The sequence below is a fragment of the Hirundo rustica genome, chromosome 19, assembly GCF_015227805.2.
Source record: "Hirundo rustica isolate bHirRus1 chromosome 19, bHirRus1.pri.v3, whole genome shotgun sequence".
Lineage (NCBI taxonomy): Eukaryota > Metazoa > Chordata > Aves > Passeriformes > Hirundinidae > Hirundo > Hirundo rustica.
In genome coordinates, this window is record NC_053468.1 from 6,111,266 (window position 1) to 6,127,867 (window position 16,602).

General features: G+C 65.1%; 3 protein-coding genes across 5 annotated transcripts; all 3 read left to right on the top strand.

The window, feature by feature from the left end:
• Positions 1-799: 799 nt before the first annotated feature.
• On the top strand, positions 800-2,495 carry LOC120761517 (uroplakin-3b-like). Its single transcript, XM_040082828.1, has 6 exons — positions 800-857; positions 1,089-1,238; positions 1,321-1,540; positions 1,616-1,692; positions 1,878-1,998; positions 2,210-2,495. Exons 1-6 carry the CDS (start codon positions 800-802, stop codon positions 2,493-2,495), a joined length of 912 nt encoding a protein of 303 aa, XP_039938762.1.
• A 409-nt stretch (positions 2,496-2,904) lies between these two features.
• Positions 2,905-4,804, top strand: LOC120761484 (uroplakin-3b-like protein 1). Its single transcript, XM_040082769.1, has 6 exons — positions 2,905-2,950; positions 3,513-3,659; positions 3,754-3,985; positions 4,064-4,140; positions 4,452-4,581; positions 4,699-4,804. The coding sequence occupies exons 1-6, from the start codon at positions 2,905-2,907 to the stop codon at positions 4,802-4,804; spliced, it is 738 nt and encodes a 245-aa protein (XP_039938703.1).
• A 2,319-nt stretch (positions 4,805-7,123) lies between these two features.
• On the top strand, positions 7,124-16,490 carry LOC120761284 (ras GTPase-activating protein 4-like). 3 transcript variants are annotated; one of them, XM_040082381.2, is made up of 20 exons: positions 7,124-7,252; positions 11,204-11,260; positions 11,681-11,794; positions 12,042-12,103; positions 12,221-12,350; positions 12,586-12,667; positions 12,826-12,957; positions 13,035-13,126; positions 13,312-13,435; positions 13,537-13,690; positions 13,995-14,059; positions 14,254-14,366; positions 14,438-14,624; positions 14,816-14,953; positions 15,047-15,370; positions 15,459-15,596; positions 15,747-15,882; positions 15,961-16,081; positions 16,179-16,237; positions 16,342-16,490. In XM_040082381.2, exons 1-20 carry the CDS (start codon positions 7,188-7,190, stop codon positions 16,461-16,463), a joined length of 2,415 nt encoding a protein of 804 aa, XP_039938315.1. In that variant the 5' UTR covers positions 7,124-7,187; the 3' UTR covers positions 16,464-16,490. The 3 variants fall into 3 exon arrangements, with proteins under 3 accessions (XP_039938315.1, XP_039938316.1, XP_039938317.1); XM_040082382.2 differs by having other exon boundaries at positions 14,540-14,624; XM_040082383.2 differs by lacking the exon at positions 15,459-15,596.
• The last annotated feature ends 112 nt before the right edge of the window (positions 16,491-16,602 follow it).

A 16,602-nucleotide genomic window follows, 5' to 3' on the forward strand; every position in this document is an offset into this window, starting at 1 on the left:
GGGAAGGGGGGGAAATCTCCTCCCACGCGGGAGCGGGCAGCCGCTCCCCTTGGCAAACACGGGAGAAGGAGCTCCAGCCCCTCTGCGGGGGGAGCGGCCCTCAGGGGCTCCCGAGCCGCTCCCGCTCCCGTCTCTCTCCCCATCCCAAGGGATCGGAAGGGGCACGAGAGATGGGGAAATGTCAGCGTGGGGCGGCCCCGGAGCTGGAAACGCTTCCGCGCTTTTAGCGCTGGGTGGGACCGCTAAGCTGAACGCTGGGGTTCGCCTTAGCCGGGGTGTGATGCTCCGCAGCGCTTCCCTGCCCGCGGGGCAGGGCCGGCTGCACGCGAACCAGCCGGGCACGGGCTCAGCCCTGGCTCTGGTGGGCACAAGGCATCCGCAGGGAGTTGGGTCTTGGTGGGGCGAGCGGGGTCCAGGACGATTCGTCTGGCTGGCGCCGACAAAAGACAGCGGGTCCTGCCAACCCACCCCGGAACACCGTCCCAGTGCCTCCTCTGCCTCAGTTTCCCCTTTCACATGACTGTCTTGTGCCCCGACTCCTCGCAGACGCCCCGGGGGTCCTGCAGGACGGTTCCCAGCGGGTTTGGGACCGGCGGGTGGCTCGGGATGCTCGTCAGTCCCCTCTGCCCGCGGGGTCTGGCCGGGCCGGCAGAGCCGGTGCAGGAATGCGGGGCTGGGAGGGTCCGGCTCCAGGACAGGCGGTCCCTGCTGCGGGGGCACCGGGGGCAGCCCGTCCCCTCGGCAGTGGCACGGGCTGAGCTGAGCAGGACAGCACTTCCAGCACCACCGGGACGACGCCATGGAGCTGCCCTGGGTGCTGCTGGCGCTGGCTGGGATGGGCACAGCCGCGGACCTGGGTGACTCCCTGGGGGACAGGGCAGAGGGGGACCGGACCTGGAGGGGCCGCGAGGCGTTTGTGCCAGGGAAGGGTTTTTGGGGCTGGGCGTGGCCTGGGGGTCCCCGCACCAGCGCTGTCCCCCTCATGACCGCTCCCCGTGCCAACCCCGGTGCGGGTGCGGGCTGGGGTCAGGCCCTTGCTGGGCGGTGCGGAACAGGGGGGTCCCCTCGCTCACTGCCCACTCCCCCAGCCCGGCTGCCCTACGTGCCCCAGGTGCCCCCCACGGCCCTGCTGGGCAAGGTCACCGCCACCACCTTCGCACTGGAGAGGCCCCGGGGCGTCTTCGACGGCCACGCCGATGCCTCCGACGCCGTCTGGCTGGCGGTGGCCTTTGCCAACGGTGAGCCCTCGCTGCTCCAGCGCGTCCCCCCTGCGGCAGGGGACACGGGGGTCCCTCACCCCACCCCATCTGTGCCGTGCAGCATCAGCCACCTTCAGAAACCCCCCGTCCCGGGCTGACGTGCCCCCGTACAAGCAGCTGCCCACCGCTCGCTCCTACATGACGCTGGAGACGGCGGCGGCCGAGTATTCGTGCTCGGCACCGAGCTGGCCCGTCCTGCGGGTCGGGAGCGACACGGCGTGCAGGGACCAGGGCAGACAGGACCCCTGCAATGGGCCCCTGCCCTCGCCGGGACCCTACAGGTAAGGCCAGAAGCCCCAAACCCCTTCTGGGGTGACTCGTTCATCGCCCCGCTGTCACCCCCGTGCCCATGGCAGGGTGAAGTTCCTGCTGATGGGCTGCAGCGGCCCCAAAGCCGAGACGCGGTGGTCCGAGCCCATCCTCCTGCGCAGAGGTAATCGTGGCACTGCCACCCCCCTCCTCGCGGGTCCCCTGCGCCTGCCTGGCACGTGGCACAGCGTCAGCCCTGTGCCATCACCCCAAAACCTGCGGGGAGAAGTGATCCCCGCTCCCCCCATCCCTCACAGCGCCCCTGAGCCCTCCGTGTTCTCCCCCATCCCTCGTCCCTCCTCCTTCCAGCCGTCAGCCCGAGCGCCATCGACGCCGCGCCCGCTCGCCGTGGCACCGCCGTGGTGGTGATCGCCTCCATCCTGGCCAGCCTGGGGGCCGTGCTGGCCACCGCCGTGCTCGGAGCCCTGGGGTACGGGGGGCTGCTGGGGGGGGCAGTGTCCGCAGGGGCCTCAGGAGAACACCCCAACTCGGCATCAGCAAAGAAACGGAGATCTTTTTAACATTGAAAAAGCCTAAAGTTGGGGGTTTGCCGTAGTTTGCAGGAAAAGAGGCCCCTTGGGGGTGGCTGGTGCAGAGCCCCACAGACCCCACTTGATGCCTCTGCTTCTGTCTCCCTGCAGTGCCAAGGTGTGGGGCTCCCTGTGCCACCGGGATTTGGGGACCGACGCCTTCATCCGCAGATCCTACCGGACCCACCACATCCCCCCGGCCCTGCCCCAGCCCCTGCACCCCGGCTGCCGGTGCAGCCCCCCAGGGCTGTGCCGCTCTGACCCCCGACCCCCTGCTCCGTGTCAGAGAACCGTGGAACAGTTTGGGCTGGAAGGAACCATCAAGACCACCTCGTTCCAACCCCCCTGCCACGGGCAGGGACACCTCCCACTAGACGTGAACTGTCCTGCCAAGTAAAATCTGATTTTACATCTGCAACTCTCTTCTCCTGGTCTTTGGGATTGTGAAGATGGGAGACCTCAAAAACCACGTGGGGCCCTGGCTTGGTGGCACTTGGGGTGGGCGTGGGGGGCACTTGCTGGCACCGGTGGGGTCTGTGGGGCGCATCACCACGGGACGTCCCCTTCTGCCTGCTGCCAGGGTGCAGCCGTCACCCACCCACGCCGCAAAGGCAGCGGTTCTCAGCACGCCTCGCCGCCGGGCGCTCAAACAAAACAAACGCTCCCGGGGAAACGAGCCCAACCTGTTTGCCACGGGGCTGCGGCCGCTGCAGGAATGTGGGCGGATGGTGACCACAGGCGGGTCCCACGGGGACGCCGAGCCTCAGCACCCGCACTCCCGCCCTCGGCACCCAGGCGTCAGCACCATGCTCCCGCTGCTCCTCCTGCTGCTGCCCGCGGCCCACGGCATAGGTGAGTCCAGCCACGCCACGGGGATGGGCTCGGGGCTCCCCTTGGAACTGTGGGGATCCCCCGTGCAGTGGCACCAGGACCCTGCTGAGCCTGGAGGTGCAGGGCAGCTGATGCCCCCCTATCCTGGATCCTGCTCTGGGTGTCACCTCTAGTCCCTGCTGTCACCTCTAGACCCTGCTGTCACTGGTATTGGTTGACTGGCACCGTGTGGGTTTCTCTGGAGGTCCCCGCTGGAGTGCACCAGGACCCCCTGAACCTGGAGGCGTAGGGCAGCTGATGCCACCGCCATTCTGGATGCCACCCCAAGTGTCCCTGGTGTCACCTACCCTGGTCCTCTGGGAGTCCTGCACGGATGTTCCCCCGCAGCGGGGAGCACGGAGTGTCTTTGTCTCTTAATGAAACATGTCTGAGCCCAGACTGGGGGGTGGGAGGGGAGCGGAGGCCCCACTGCTGGGATCCCAGGGTTCGGCTGCCTCCTGTCCCTGTCCCCGGAGGTCAGAGCCTCCGTTCTGGGGCTGCAGGGGCGATGCACCCCCTTCACCCCCTTGGTTTCTCACCGCAGTCCAGCTGCGATACAGGCCAGCCCTGACCAAGGAGCCCCCGCTGGAGGGGGTGACAACCGGCTCCACCTTCGTGGTGGACCAGCCCCGCTGCGTCTTCCAAGACTACGGCAACGCCGTCATCTGGCTGGTGGTGGCCCTGGACCGGGGTAGGTGGGAGCAGCCCGGGGCAGGGTACATGCAGGGGTCCCTGTACCCCCCGCCCCCCCAAATCCATCCTCACCCCCATCCCCATCCCTGCAGCTGCATCTAGCTTCAACAACACCGAGAGCCCGGGCTCTTCAGAGACTGCATTCCAGGACTTCCCTGACCGCGTCAGCGCCTACATGACCCTCAATGCCACCCTGGGCAGCTACCCCTGCCCCAAACTCGACAAGGAGGTGGCGGTGCTGCGCGTCGGCAGCGAGACGAGCTGCGCCCAGGATGTGACCAGACCCACCTGCAACGGCCCCCTGCGCGACCCCGGGCCGTACCGGTGAGCCTGCTCGTGGGCACCTCCAGGGCTGCCGGCAGCAGCTCACGGGACCGTGGCCAACCTCCCTTCCCGTCCTAGGGTGAAGTTCCTCGCCCTGGAGGGCTCTGTGCCCGTGGCTGAGACAGCCTGGTCGCTGCCGATCACGCTGAGGACAGGTAGCTGGCCCGTCTTGCCCCCTCACCCAGCCCACAGCCGTCCAGGGGGGCTACGGGGCGGTCCTGGGTGTGTGGGATGGTCCCAGGAGTCTGAATGGTGGGCAACAGTGCTTTGGGGTGAGGGCTCCTGTGAGCAGCTGGGGAAACTGAGGCAGGGCTCTGCCGCGGGTGTCACTCCTGTACGGTGGCGCCGTGTGATGGCACGCTTTGTTGGCACACACGAACGCGCCGTCCCCCATCCGGACCCCCTTGAGCCACTCCGGGGTGTGTATCCCTGCATCCCGCCCCCTCTCCTCCTGCTCTCTCCCCAGCCAAGCCCCCCAGCACCATCTCCACGGCGGGCAGCGGGCACAGCGCCGACATGATCGCCATCACCACCATCCTCTCCATCCTCTTGGCCATCCTCCTGGCCGGACTGGTGGCCATGCTCTTCTTCTGCGGGTGAGTGCCACCACCGAGTCCCGCCCGGGGCGCTGGGCACGCAGGGCCGGCCTCAGAGGGTGACGCCGCCATCCCTCTGTCGCCACGCTCATCCCTCACCCCGCCTTCCCTCCCCAGCTCGGACTCCTGCGGTGGCAGCGGCACCTTCAGCAAGCCGGAGTCGGTGACGGTGCGGCGGTACAACACCCACCACGTCTACGACCAGCCGGCCGCCCGGCTCTGAGCCCCCGCCGCCCCCCGGCCCTGCCCCGCGCCCCCCCGTCTCCCGCAGCGCCCCATCCCTGCGGGTGCCACCAGCCCGCCGCCCTGGGGACGCGGCCGGAGCCGCCAGCCGGGGCGGGGGCGATGGAGCGGGACATTAAAGGCTTTTCCGCATGCTTTGTGCCCGGCCTGCGCCTCCTGTTTGTGACTGCAGCAGCGCCCCAGGGTCCCCCGAAGCCCCGCTCTGAGCCCCAGCGCTGGGTGGGAGAGACGGCGGCAGGCGGGACGGGGGGGCTTTGGAGCGGGACACGTTGTCACACCCAGCTTGGCCATCCTTGCCACCTGTGCCCACTTCAGATGGGGGAAGGTCCCCTGGGTGCAGGGCAGCGAGGGGAGCCTGACTCCCCCAGCCCTGATGCTGAGTGGGGGTGCTGGGGGTGTTTCTCCAACCCCTTTTATCCTACAATGCTCTCTCCTGGGCCAAGCCTGGGGGATGGGCTCCCACGCCCCGAGATGACCCGATCTTGCCCTGGGTGCAGCTCGGGTTCCTCCGAGAGCCATGAGACCCCAAGAGGGGGCCAGCACCCCGGGGTGTCTGATCCTGCACCGGGGAGTGTCCCTGATCCCGATCCGGGGGATGTGGGGACTGATCCTGCACTGGGATGTTGGTCCTTGATCCAGATCTGAGGGGTGTGGGGGCTGATCCTGCACCGGGGAGTGTCCCTGATCCCGATCTGGGGGATGGGGGGCTGATCCTGAGGAGTGGGCTGGAGCAGGGAGAGGAAGCTGATCTGTACCAGCGACTGGAAGAGACCGGATCCATCATTCCTGATCCTACAGCGGGGCGTGGGTCTCTGATCTCAGGGCTGTGGGTGCCCTGATCCTGCAGCCCGGGCACGATGAGACCCCGCTGGTGCTGGAGACGATCCCGTAGTGGGTGGAGCCAGGGCAGGTGTGTGTGTGCCTAGGTACGTCACATTCGAGTTTCAAAAGCCCCGTTTTTCCCCCGCAGGCGCCACGCCAAGGGCAGCATCACGCTGTCACCCCAGGGCGGTCACAGCGCCCTTACGGGAGGGGTGCTAGCAACCTGCCCCCCCCCCGCCGGAGCCGCCTCCGTGGAGCCCGGCCAAGGGAAATCAAGCAAATCCAGCGATTAACTCCTGCCGAGATCAGCGTGGGAGCAGCGGAGGGATGGATCCGTCCGGCAAACGCGGGTCCTCTCCGCCCTACACGCCGTGCCCCGAAATAAAACCGCTTCACCCGCAAAGGGCTTCGAGGGCTGCGGGTGGGGTGGGGGTGTCACCTGCCACGAGTGCGCTGCTGGGGCTGGGACATGCGGCCCCGGCCTGTGGGGCTGGAGCTGGCACATGGCTCGTGGGATGGCGGCGGGGCCCGCACCTTGTCCCCTTGCTGTCCCCCTCTGCGGGGGAGGCAGAGGGGCAGCGCTGTAGGAGCAGAGCAGCGTGTTCCCAGCATGTTCCCAGCGTGTTCCCAGCGTGTTCCCAGCGTGTTCCCAGCGTGTTCCCAGCGTGTCCCCGCAGTGTCCCCGCGGTGAAAATGCCAAGGACCATCTCGGCCGGCACAGCCCTGAGCCCCAGCTTTGGGTGCCGGCCGAGACCTGGAGCACAGGTGGGTCTGGCCACGGTGGGGGGAGATCCCCGTCCCTCCGCTGGTGTTTAGGGCACCAAGCACCCAGAAATGCCACCTGTCCCCGGCCGTGCTGCAGCCGGGGGGTGCAGCACTTTAAAAACAAACAAACAAACAAACAAACAAAAACAAAAAACCCGGTTAAAAGTCAATAAAACGGTGGAGGTTTGGGGTGCAGAGCAGCGCGGCCCATGCTGCAGCCCCCCAGGCTGGGGGGATGGGGAGGGGTCCCCGGTGTGGGTTCGGTCCAATCCAGGGGGGCGCCGGGCTGGGCAGGCTGGGGCTGAGGGGCAACGAGGGGACAGAGGGGACACAGCGAGGGGACAAAGCGAGGAGACACAGAGGGGGGACACAGGAGGGACACAGCGGGGGACAGAGCGGGGGGACACAATGGGGACGCGGGGGGGACACAGTGGGGGGACACAATGGGGACACAGCGGGGGGACACGGGAGGGGACACAGGGGGGACACATGAGGGGATTCAGCGGGACCCCGGCATAGCGGGGAGCCCCGCCCCGCCCACCCCGCGCAGGCCACGCCCCCTGGCACACAGCCGATGTGCTCACCCAATGGGCGCCGCGGATGTGCCCTAGGCCACGCCCTTTTCCCCGCCCCCGAACGCTGATTGGCTGCCGCCGTTGCCGGCCCGCACATGGGCGCTGTGCTCGGGGCCGCGGGTTCGAGGCCGCGCTCGGCGCCGTTTGGCTCCGCTCGGCTCCGCTCCGCTCCGCTCCGCTCCGCTCCGCTGCCCGCCCGCCATGGCCCGGCGCAGCGCACTCTCCATCCGCATCGTGGAGGGCAGGAACCTGCCCGCCAAGGACATGTGAGTGCCCCCGCGGCGGCCGGGAGAGGTTTGGGGCGGGGGCATCCCGGAGGGATTCGCCGCTTTCCCAGGAGCGCTGCGGGGTGTCCCCCCAACAGGTCCCTGATGGGGACACCACCCTCTGGGTGGCCTTAGAGCGCCCTCCCTGCTTTGGGGGCTTGCCCGGAATGGTTTTGGGGCCCCCCAGCAGTGCATGTGATTTAGGGGCTCACCCCCAGGTGGTTTTAGGATCCCCTTTTGGGGTATCACCCCTTGGAGTGTTCCCTCCAGGATGGCTTTGGAGTCGCCCTGCAGTGAGGATTCCCCCCCAGGATGGCTTTAGGATCTCCCCTCCCCCCCCCAGCAGTGTGTTTACATTGGGGGTTCCCTTCAGGGTAGATTTGGGGTGCCCCCCCAGCGGTGCATCTACTTTGGGGGTTCCCTGTAGGGTGGCTTTGGAATCCCCCTTGCTCTGGGGGGGTCCCTTCAGGACATTTTTTTCTGCCCCCAGCGGTTCGTAGCGCTTTGGGGGCTCCCTCAGGGATGCCGTGATTTCCCAGCCCCCCGATTTGGGGACACCCCTCGGGATGGGGTTGAGGTTTCTCCCCGTGCTGTGGGATGCCCCCGGCAGTGTTTTGGGTACCCCAAGCTGCGCTCCCGCTTTGGGGGCTCCCCCTGTGCTGGCACGGGGCAGGGCTGTGCCCACCACAGAGGGACCCTCGCCGGGACCCCCGGACGTGCAGCAGGACCCGGTACATCCGTCCCAAAGGAGCAGGGGCTGCCCCGATGCCGTGTCCCCAGTCCTCGCTCCGTTCCCAGCCCCGGCTCCATCCCACCTGGCTGAGTCCTGGGGGCAGCCCTTGGGCCGGGATTCCCCTCCCAGAGAATCCCGGTGTTCCCCCGCTCGCTCTCATCCTTGTGGGGCGGGATGTGGGGACAGCACCGGGGTGCCCCCAGCCGCCACCAAGGCAGCGGGAAGCTGCTGAGGAGCGCTCGGCAGCCGGAAAACCAGCAAAAATCCCTGCAGCCGTCATGGAAAAAGAGGATAAACAAGGAAAGAAACATGACTTTTTTTTTTTTTTTTTTTCCTCCTTCTCTTTTTTTAAATCCCGTGTGTCAGGGCCTGATTTTTAAATCCCTTGGCACAGCTCCCCGCCGGAGCTTGACCCAGCGCAGGCAGGCTCTGGGCTTCGGGAGGCTCTGGATTTTGGGAAAGCCGCAAAAGCCTCCGTGCCACAGCGCCTGGAGCGGAGCTCTCCGGACCGGTGGCTTTGGGACGTGGCGCTGGGCTGGGACAGCGGGGAGGGAAACCCGAGCGCGACCTTGGCCGTGCCTGGCCCCGGCCCCTTCCCCGCCGCGCAGCGCCCCGGGGGATCCGGTTCCCGGGCCTGGCACGGCTTTTGGGATCGCTGCTCTCCTCCGGGGAATTCCCTCTGCGGGGTGTCCCCGCTGCACGGGCGGCTCAGACCCTGCTGGCAACAGCCGGGGGCGATGGAGCAACCCCAAATCCCCGCGGGGAACCCCCAGATCCCTCAGGGTTTGGCAAAGGGAGTGACGGGAGCCCCCCCACCCCCAGCTGAGGCTGCCAAATCTTCCCCTCATCTTTATCCCAGGAAAGCAAAGGGAAGGGTCTGGCTGATTTTTTTAGATTTTTTTTTTTTTACTCGATTTAGTATTGATTTTTTTAATGCGACATTTAATTTCTTTTATTTGGCTTTCTGCTTTATTATTTATTTATTTTGTTGGATCGCTTTGACGCTAGGATAACAAATAACGCCAATAATTTTTAATCTTTAATTCACTCTAATCTATTCTAGGTTTATTTCAGCATTTTCATTTCTTAACTTTTTATTTAATTTTTTTTTTACCTTTTTAATTTCTTCATTTAATATTCCATGATTTATTTTATTCTCTTATTTTTCTCTTATTTTTCTCTTATTTTTCTCTTATTTTTCTCTTATTTTTCTCTTATTTTTCTTTTATTTTTCTTTCTATTTTTCTTCTTTATCTTTCTATTTTTTTCTATTTTCTTTTCTTTTTTAAATTCTATTTTTCTTCTTTTTTTTTTTTTTTTTAAATTATCCCATTTTCCTCCAAATTACCATTCCATCCTTTCTTTCTTATTTAGCTCCATTTTTTAAAATTTAAATCTTCATTCATTTTCCCACCACCCCCCGGGGCACAGCAGCACTGCTGCCTACACCGGTTAATCTTTAATTCCATCCCTCCGCGGCTCCTTTGCTGCCTGAGGGGCGGCTGCGGGTTCCTCCCCGCTTCCCCCAGTCCTGCCTGGGCTCATTTCCTCTTTCTAAACCCCTTCTTCCCCTTTCCAGCTCCTTCCCCGCGCACTCAGCGTGCCAGGGTGGGTGCCCGAGCCGGCGCCACAAATCCCTCGGCGACATCCCGGGACAAGGGACGCCGCCTTTGGAGCGGGGATTTCTCCTCACCCCGAGGCTGCGGCAGCTCGGGCACCTCCCTCGGCCGCCCGGGGTGGATTCTGCCCGTCCTGCCTTTGAATCCCTGGAAAACGCCGTGCTGGATGTCCCCGCGCCGGGGACAAGGGTTTGGCGCTGCCGGCCGCGGCAGCTCCGCGTTGCCGGGCGCAGCTGGAGCGGGCAGCTGTTCCCTTTCCGCCTGCCCGCTCCCGGCATCCCCGATGGGTTTGCACAAGGCAGGAAATGTCAGCAATGCGCTCCGCTTAATGGCACTTCACCCGCGGCTCTCCTTAAAAATCCTCTCCGGAGGGCGCCTGGGATGGAATGGGAGCGGGAGGCGGAGAGCAGCTCTCGGCAACCTGCTGCGCTCCCAGCCCCGCGGGGCCACCGGGATGGAAGTGCCTGGAAACGGGGATGTTGTTGTGGTACCCGGGATGCACGGCCCGGAGACATCCCTGCGGCCGTGTTTAGCGGGGCAGGGAGCCCCCCGAACGCTTTCAGTCCCCTCCAACCCCATTTGATTCCCTCAAAACCTCTTTCAGTCCTCCTTAAAACCCTTCCAACCTCTTTTGAATCCCCCAAAACCCCCTTCAGGCCCCCACCCCAAACCCTTTCAGTCCCCTCCGACCCCTTTGGGCTCCCCCAAACTCTTTCAGTTGTCCCCCAAACCCTTTCCATCCCCCCAGCAGCTGCCTCTCAGCCTCCCTGGATTTGGGATGTGGAAATCACTCAATGCCTGGGGTCCCCAGGCCCCCACCTGTGCCCCCTCCCTTTCTCCAGGACACTCGTGGCTGGCTGATGGTGCCCCTGGGGTTGGTGTTAACGCGTTATCCGTGCTCCCAGCTGCTCCGTGCCAGTGGGATGAGAGCCACCACCTTTCCATGACCTTGGCCAGCCCCCAGGTCCTGGCTCCTCTGTCCCTGGCCACAGTCCCCACCCCTGACCCTGTTTCTGATGAGCCAGGGCACTAAGCTGTAAAACCGTGATTATTTTTTGGCAGGGGTGGCTCGGGATGTCCCCAGGGAGGAAGCGCGGTCAAAGCACGGCGGTGGCTGCCCTTCGCAGCCTCTGCATCCCTGGGGGTGTCCCTGGGGGTGTCCCCATCCCTGTGGGAGCGTTGGGGGTCCGGGCACACTCTGAGGCTGGAGGAGGCTGCTGCGGCCTCACTCCCGGTGTGTGAAATTGGGCTGCAGATGCCCGGAGCTGTTTTGGGGACAGGGTGGGTTCTGTTTGCTCCTTGCCTTCCTGTGTGGAAGAGGAAAAGCCACTTCTGGCAGCCAGCGGGACGCAGCGGCCGGACACGGTCAGGGAGGAGCGGTCCCGGTCTGGAAGCCAAGCAGGGGTCACCCTGTGCTGGCAGCTGTGGCCAAGTCCCATCCTGGAAGCCTTTGGCAGCCTCTGTCAAACCCCAGCCTCACCCTCAGGGCTTTGTCTCCACAAAGGTTCTGCAGGGCTTGGGTCACCCATGGCCATGGGAGCCCTGTGGTGGCCAGGCTGTGGCTGGTGGCACTGACAGAGCTGTCCCTTGTCCTTCTAGCACGGGCAGCAGTGACCCGTACTGCATCGTGAAGATCGATGATGAGGCCATCATCAGGTGAGTGGCCCAAGTCCCTGGCTGGTCCCTGAAACTGCTGGTGCCCCAAACCTTGCTCCTGGCAGGAGTCTCCATCTGCTGCAGGCACGGTATTGTTATGCTTGCTGTTAAGATCATTATTTATTATTATTTATCATTTGTTATTATTCCCTACTTTGGGCTAGGGTGCTCCTGCAGATAGAGAAGTGTCTAACAGCTCATGGCCCCCTTCCCCTGTTCCCCACCCCTGTGTCTTGCCAGCCCAGAGCCACAAGACAGGACAGGGACAGGGACAGACACATCCCTGCCCCAGCTGAGGCTTCCAAACTCTGGGTGCTGCCCACAGCCATGTGTCCCCAAAAGCTGGGAAGGCCCCAGGGTGGGGGAGTACCCCAGAGAGGGAGCCCTGTCCCCCCTGTCACCAGTGCCACTTCCCCACAGGACTGCCACAGTGTGGAAGACGCTGTCCCCGTTCTGGGGGGAGGAATACGAGGTGCAGCTCCAGCCCGGTTTCCACAGCATCTCCATCTACGTCATGGACGAGGATGCGCTCAGGTGCGCTGGCAGCTCCGCCTGGGGAGAACCCACCACACCTGGCCACGCTGCCCTGGGCTTTGGGACACGGATGGGTGGAGTTATCTCCCAAGGATATCGTCCAGCTGGCAGCAGAGGGTGGCTGATGTGCTCCATGGGGACAGACACACTGTGGTGGCCCCAGTCCAGGATCCACCCCTGAAGTGAGGGCTGTCCTACCTGGGCACCAATCCCATGCCGTGTCCTGCTGCCCACTTTTGTTTTCCAGCCGTGATGACATTATTGGGAAGGTCTGCATCACCCGGGACATGCTGGCAGAGCACCCCAAGGGTAGGGGAAAGAGTGGCTGGGGGGTCCCAGGAGGGACCCATCTCCCACCCCTTGGACAAGCTGCTCCTGAGGGGCTCCCCAATAACCCCTTGGTGGGGATCCCCCCTTTTCCCACAGGATACAGCGGCTGGATGAGCCTCAGCGAGGTGGACCCTGATGAGGAGGTGCAGGGGGAGATCCACCTGCGGGTGGAGGTCCTGGGCAGCCAGGGCAGCCGGCGGCTGCGCTGCTCCGTGCTGGAGGCCAGGTGAGAGGGGACACGAGGGTGACAGGGGCTGTGCGTGCAGCTGGGACACGGGGGTGAGCCCGAGCTGCTCCATGACTCAGTTTCCCCGGTGCATCCGGTCCTTTGGGTGCAGAGCATCCTCCTCATCACCCAGAGGGTGCTGGGGCAGGGTCTGCCTCATCTGCAGGTGTTTGGGACATATAGCTTGAGATTTTTTGGGGGGAGGTTGGCGGTGAATTCCCCCTCTTCTTGGCAGGGATTTGGCCAGGAAGGACCGGAATGGCGCCTCCGACCCCTTTGTCCGCCTGCGCTACAATGGGAAGACACAAGAGAGCACCGTGAGTGCGGCTTCAGCCATCCCCAACCTGCCAAGGGTGCAGGGGGAACCAACCCACGGGGAAGCCCGGAGCCACCCCTGTCCCCCAGCATTGCCAGCTTGCTGCCCCTGAGGGATACACCCACCCAGCAAGGAGGGACAAAGCTGTTGCCTTTGCAGGTGGTCAAGAAATCCTGTTACCCGCGCTGGAATGAGACCTTCGAGTTTGAGCTGGCTGAGCCTGCCGGGGAGAAGCTCTGCGTGGAGGTGTGGGACTGGGACCTGGTCGGCAGGAACGACTTCCTGGGCAAGGTGAGCCCCAAACCCTCTCAGCGCTGCCGGCTCCTGCCCAGCTGCACTCCCAGCCCTCTCCTGCCTTCCCCTCCCAGGTGGTGTTCAGCGTCCAGGGGCTGGAAGCGGCCGGGCAGGAGGAGGGGTGGTTCAGGCTGTGGCCGGACAAGTCCAAGCCGACAGAGGATGAGTGAGTTTTGGCACAGGGTGCTGCGAGGGTCACAGTGCCCTCAGGGGTATCACAAATTGGGGTTTTCCTGGGAAGCATCATCATTTTGGAGCGGTAGACTGGGGTGTCAGGCCACCTCCTGCTGGGTGAAGTATCCATCCATCCACCCATCCATCCTTCCATCCACCCACTCCGTGCTCCTGCAGGCGCCGGGGCAGCCTGGGCTCGCTGCAGCTGCAGGTGAAGCTTCGGGACGAGACAGTGCTTCCCCCCGACTGCTACCAGCCCCTGGTGCAGCTCCTGTGCCAGGAGGTGAAGTCGGGGCGCCAGGTGAGGGGTCCATGCCCGGCCCTGCTGGGGCAGCCACCTTTCCCAGCTCTGTGGGGTCTGCCTGCCTCGGGCTGTCACGTTCTGGTGCCTCTTCCCTCCAGGATGGCCAAGTGCACCTGGTCACCCTCCTGGACGAAGCCACCACGGCCGAGTGCCGGCAGGAGGTCGCCATCAGCTTGGTCAAACTCTTCCTGGGCCAGGGGCTGGTCAAGGAGTTCCTGGACCTGCTCTTCGAGCTGGAGCTGGCCAAGCCCTGTAAGGCTGGAGTGGGGAGCGGAGCTGGAGGCTGCCTCATCATCTCCTGGGGCTGCAAAACCTCCAGGGCCTTTTGTGGGGATTTTTTTGGGAGTGATGGTTGAGGCTCAGCCATCACACTGTGAAATCTGTTGGGTTCATCCCAGCAATTCGTGGGCTGAGGCTGGTGGAGGAGCAGGTGGTTTGAGGTTAGGAAATGGCCAGGGCGGCAGGGCACAGCCTCTGGGAGTGACCCCCATGCTTGCATTGCCCAGGGACGACCTATGGCCGTCCTCCAGGCCATGAACCCTCTCCTGTTTTGCAGGTGAGCCCAACACTCTGTTCCGGAGCAACTCTCTGGCCTCGAAGTCCATGGAGTCATTCCTCAAGGTGCCACACCCCACCCCAAACCCGCTCCTCCCATCCCTGCCCGGGGCTGTTCCCAGGGGAAGAACTGGGAGGGGCTGGTGCGCCTGTGCCTCCCCTGGGGGTTGGGAGGCTGGAGAAAATCCCTTGGGTGACCCTGGCGGTGTCGGGTGCCAAATCTGTGGCCCATCACTGTCCCCGGTGTGGTCCCTGGGCAGGTGATGGGGATGCCATACCTGCACTTTGTCCTGGGGCCCACCATCGCCCGCGTGTTCGAGGAGAAGAAATACGTGGAGCTGGACCCGGGCAAGGTGGAGATCAGAGACGTCGGGTAAGGGGCCCGTGGGGTGGCGGGGCAGGGCTGGCCCCAGCGCTGGGGGGTGACAGCGGCGGTGCCCGCAGGTGCTCGGGGCTGCACCGGGTGCAGACGGAGGGCGAGGTGATCGAGCAGGGCCGCCAGCACCTCCAGTCCTACCTGGGCGAGCTCCTGGATGCCATCGTCAGGTCGGCCCCGGCGTGTCCGCCCCTCATCCGCGCCGCGTTCCGCCAGCTCTTCCAGCGCGTCGGGGAGCGCTTCCCGCAGCACCAGGTGGGGCTGTGGCGGGGGACGGTGTGGGGACATCAAACGGGGACATCCCCAGGGGACAGGGCTCTCCCAGCCGCGGGCAACGGGGTCCCCTCTTGGGCAGGGAGGCAACGAGCGCTGCATCGCTGCCGGTGGGGCTGTCCCGTGTCGGGAGAGGCCCTGACGTGTGTCCCCCACCCCCCCGGTGGTCACAGCACGCCAAATTTGTGGCCGTCACCAGCTTCCTGTGCCTGCGCTTCTTCTCCCCGGCCGTGATGACGCCCAAGCTGTTCCAGCTGCGGGACGCGCACGCTGATGCTCGGACCAGCCGCACGCTGCTGCTGCTGGCCAAGGTGCGACAGGGGACACCGGCCCGGGGCTTTGGGGGGCGCCTGGCTGGTTCTCGGGTCTCCTGGGGGTGACGCTGCCGCCCTCGGGGTCCCCAGGCCATCCAGCTGGTGGGGAACATGGAGCCGGCGGCCGGGCGCGCCAAGGAGACGTGGCTGTCCCCGCTGCTGCCCGCCCTGCAGCAGGGCACCGCCCGCATGAGGGACTTCATCACCCGCCTGGTGCGCACGGAGGAGGACAAGGGCGAGGAGGAGGGCGAGGGGCGGCCGCTGGGGCCCCCCCCGGCCGCGGTGAAGGAGGGGCTGCTGCTGGTGCACAAGACACGGGGCAAGGGGCCTCTGCTCGCTGCCGCCGCCGGCAAGAAACTCCATTTCTGCCTCACCGGGGAGTCCCTGAGCTTCGGCAAGAGCCCCAGTGCAGAGGTATGGGTGTGCTGGAGGGGCGCGGGGGTGGCAGCGGGGTGGCACTGACCCCCTCTGTGTGTGAGTGTGCGTGTGTCCCCTCCATCAGCGTATCGGTGCCATCGCCCTGGGCGACATCCTGGCGGCCGAGAAGGTGGAGGAGAAGAGCTTCGGCAGCTCCCACGTCATGCAGGTGGTCTACATGACCAGGGGCGGGCAGCAGGAGACAGCCTACCTGCAGTGCAAGGTGCGGTGGGGACAGCGGGGACACCCAGCCCAGGAGGGGTCACAGCCCGGGGGGTGTCACAGCCCGGCGGGGTATCACAGCCCGGGGGGGGGTCACAGCCCGGCGGGGTGTCACAGCCCGGGGTCCCTCTGACCGTCCCCAATCCCGCAGTGTGTCAACGAGCTGAACCAGTGGCTGTCGGCCCTGCGCAAGGCGTGCGGTAACAACCCCCGCGTGCTCCGCTCCTACCACCCCGGCGTCTTCCGCGGGGACAAGTGGAGCTGCTGCCACCAGCGGGACAGGACAGGTACGGGGAGGTGGCCCCGGAGCCCCCCGGGGGTGCTGGGGGAGGTCCCCCCGGTTGGTGACCCTGCTGTCCCCGCAGGGTTGGGATGCGACCGGACGCGGCACGGCGTCACCTTGCAGGACTGGAGTGACCCCCTGGACCCCACGGTGGAAGCTCAGCGCCTCTTCCACCACCTCCAGGGCCTCCGGGGGACACTCAGGTGAGTCCCTGCCTTGGGGACCCTCCCCCCCTGCACCTCCCCTGCAGCCCCTTCTCCTCTGGCTAAGGGCCTGTCCCTCTCTTCCTCCTCTTCCCAGGGAAAAATACTGGGAGCTGCTGGAGCCGGAGGACGGCCGGAATGGCCCCCGGGGTGAAGGTAGGGTTGGGGTGGGGGGTTTGGGGGATCCTACTGGGGATGTTCTGGTTGGGAGATGTCCCCAGGGAGCTGTGGGGTCTCACTGTCCCTCCCCTCTCCCGCAGACGCTCCCCTGCCCGAGGGGCTGAGCCGGCTCTTCGCGGTGCTGGGGGAGCTGGAGCGTTGTCATCGCCGGGCGCAGCCCCCGGAGCCCCCGGCCCCGGCCCTGCTGCAGCTGCAGACGTGAGAGAGGCGGTGAAGGCCGCGGGGGCGGGCGGTGGCAATAAAGGCACTTGGTACCCTGCAGCCCTGTCCGTCTGTCTGTTGGGGATGGGGACGGGCGCTGCCCAGAGCTCTGCCGGTGGCACTGCTGCTGGTGACAGTTA

Coding starts and splice junctions, on each gene's coding strand:
- LOC120761484 (XM_040082769.1), top strand. CDS start 2,905: ATGCTCCCGCTGCTCCTCCTGCTGCTGCCCGCGGCCCACGGCATAG. Junction 2,951..3,512: donor GCCCGCGGCCCACGGCATAG/GTGAGTCCAGCC, acceptor TTCTCACCGCAG/TCCAGCTGCGATACAGGCCA. Junction 4,582..4,698: donor GCCATGCTCTTCTTCTGCGG/GTGAGTGCCACC, acceptor TTCCCTCCCCAG/CTCGGACTCCTGCGGTGGCA.
- LOC120761517 (XM_040082828.1), top strand. CDS start 800: ATGGAGCTGCCCTGGGTGCTGCTGGCGCTGGCTGGGATGGGCACAGCC. Junction 858..1,088: donor GGGCACAGCCGCGGACCTGG/GTGACTCCCTGG, acceptor CCACTCCCCCAG/CCCGGCTGCCCTACGTGCCC. Junction 1,693..1,877: donor GCCCATCCTCCTGCGCAGAG/GTAATCGTGGCA, acceptor TCCTCCTTCCAG/CCGTCAGCCCGAGCGCCATC.
- LOC120761284 (XM_040082381.2), top strand. CDS start 7,188: ATGGCCCGGCGCAGCGCACTCTCCATCCGCATCGTGGAGGGCAGGAAC. Junction 13,436..13,536: donor AGGTGAAGTCGGGGCGCCAG/GTGAGGGGTCCA, acceptor TCTTCCCTCCAG/GATGGCCAAGTGCACCTGGT. Junction 14,060..14,253: donor CCATGGAGTCATTCCTCAAG/GTGCCACACCCC, acceptor GTCCCTGGGCAG/GTGATGGGGATGCCATACCT.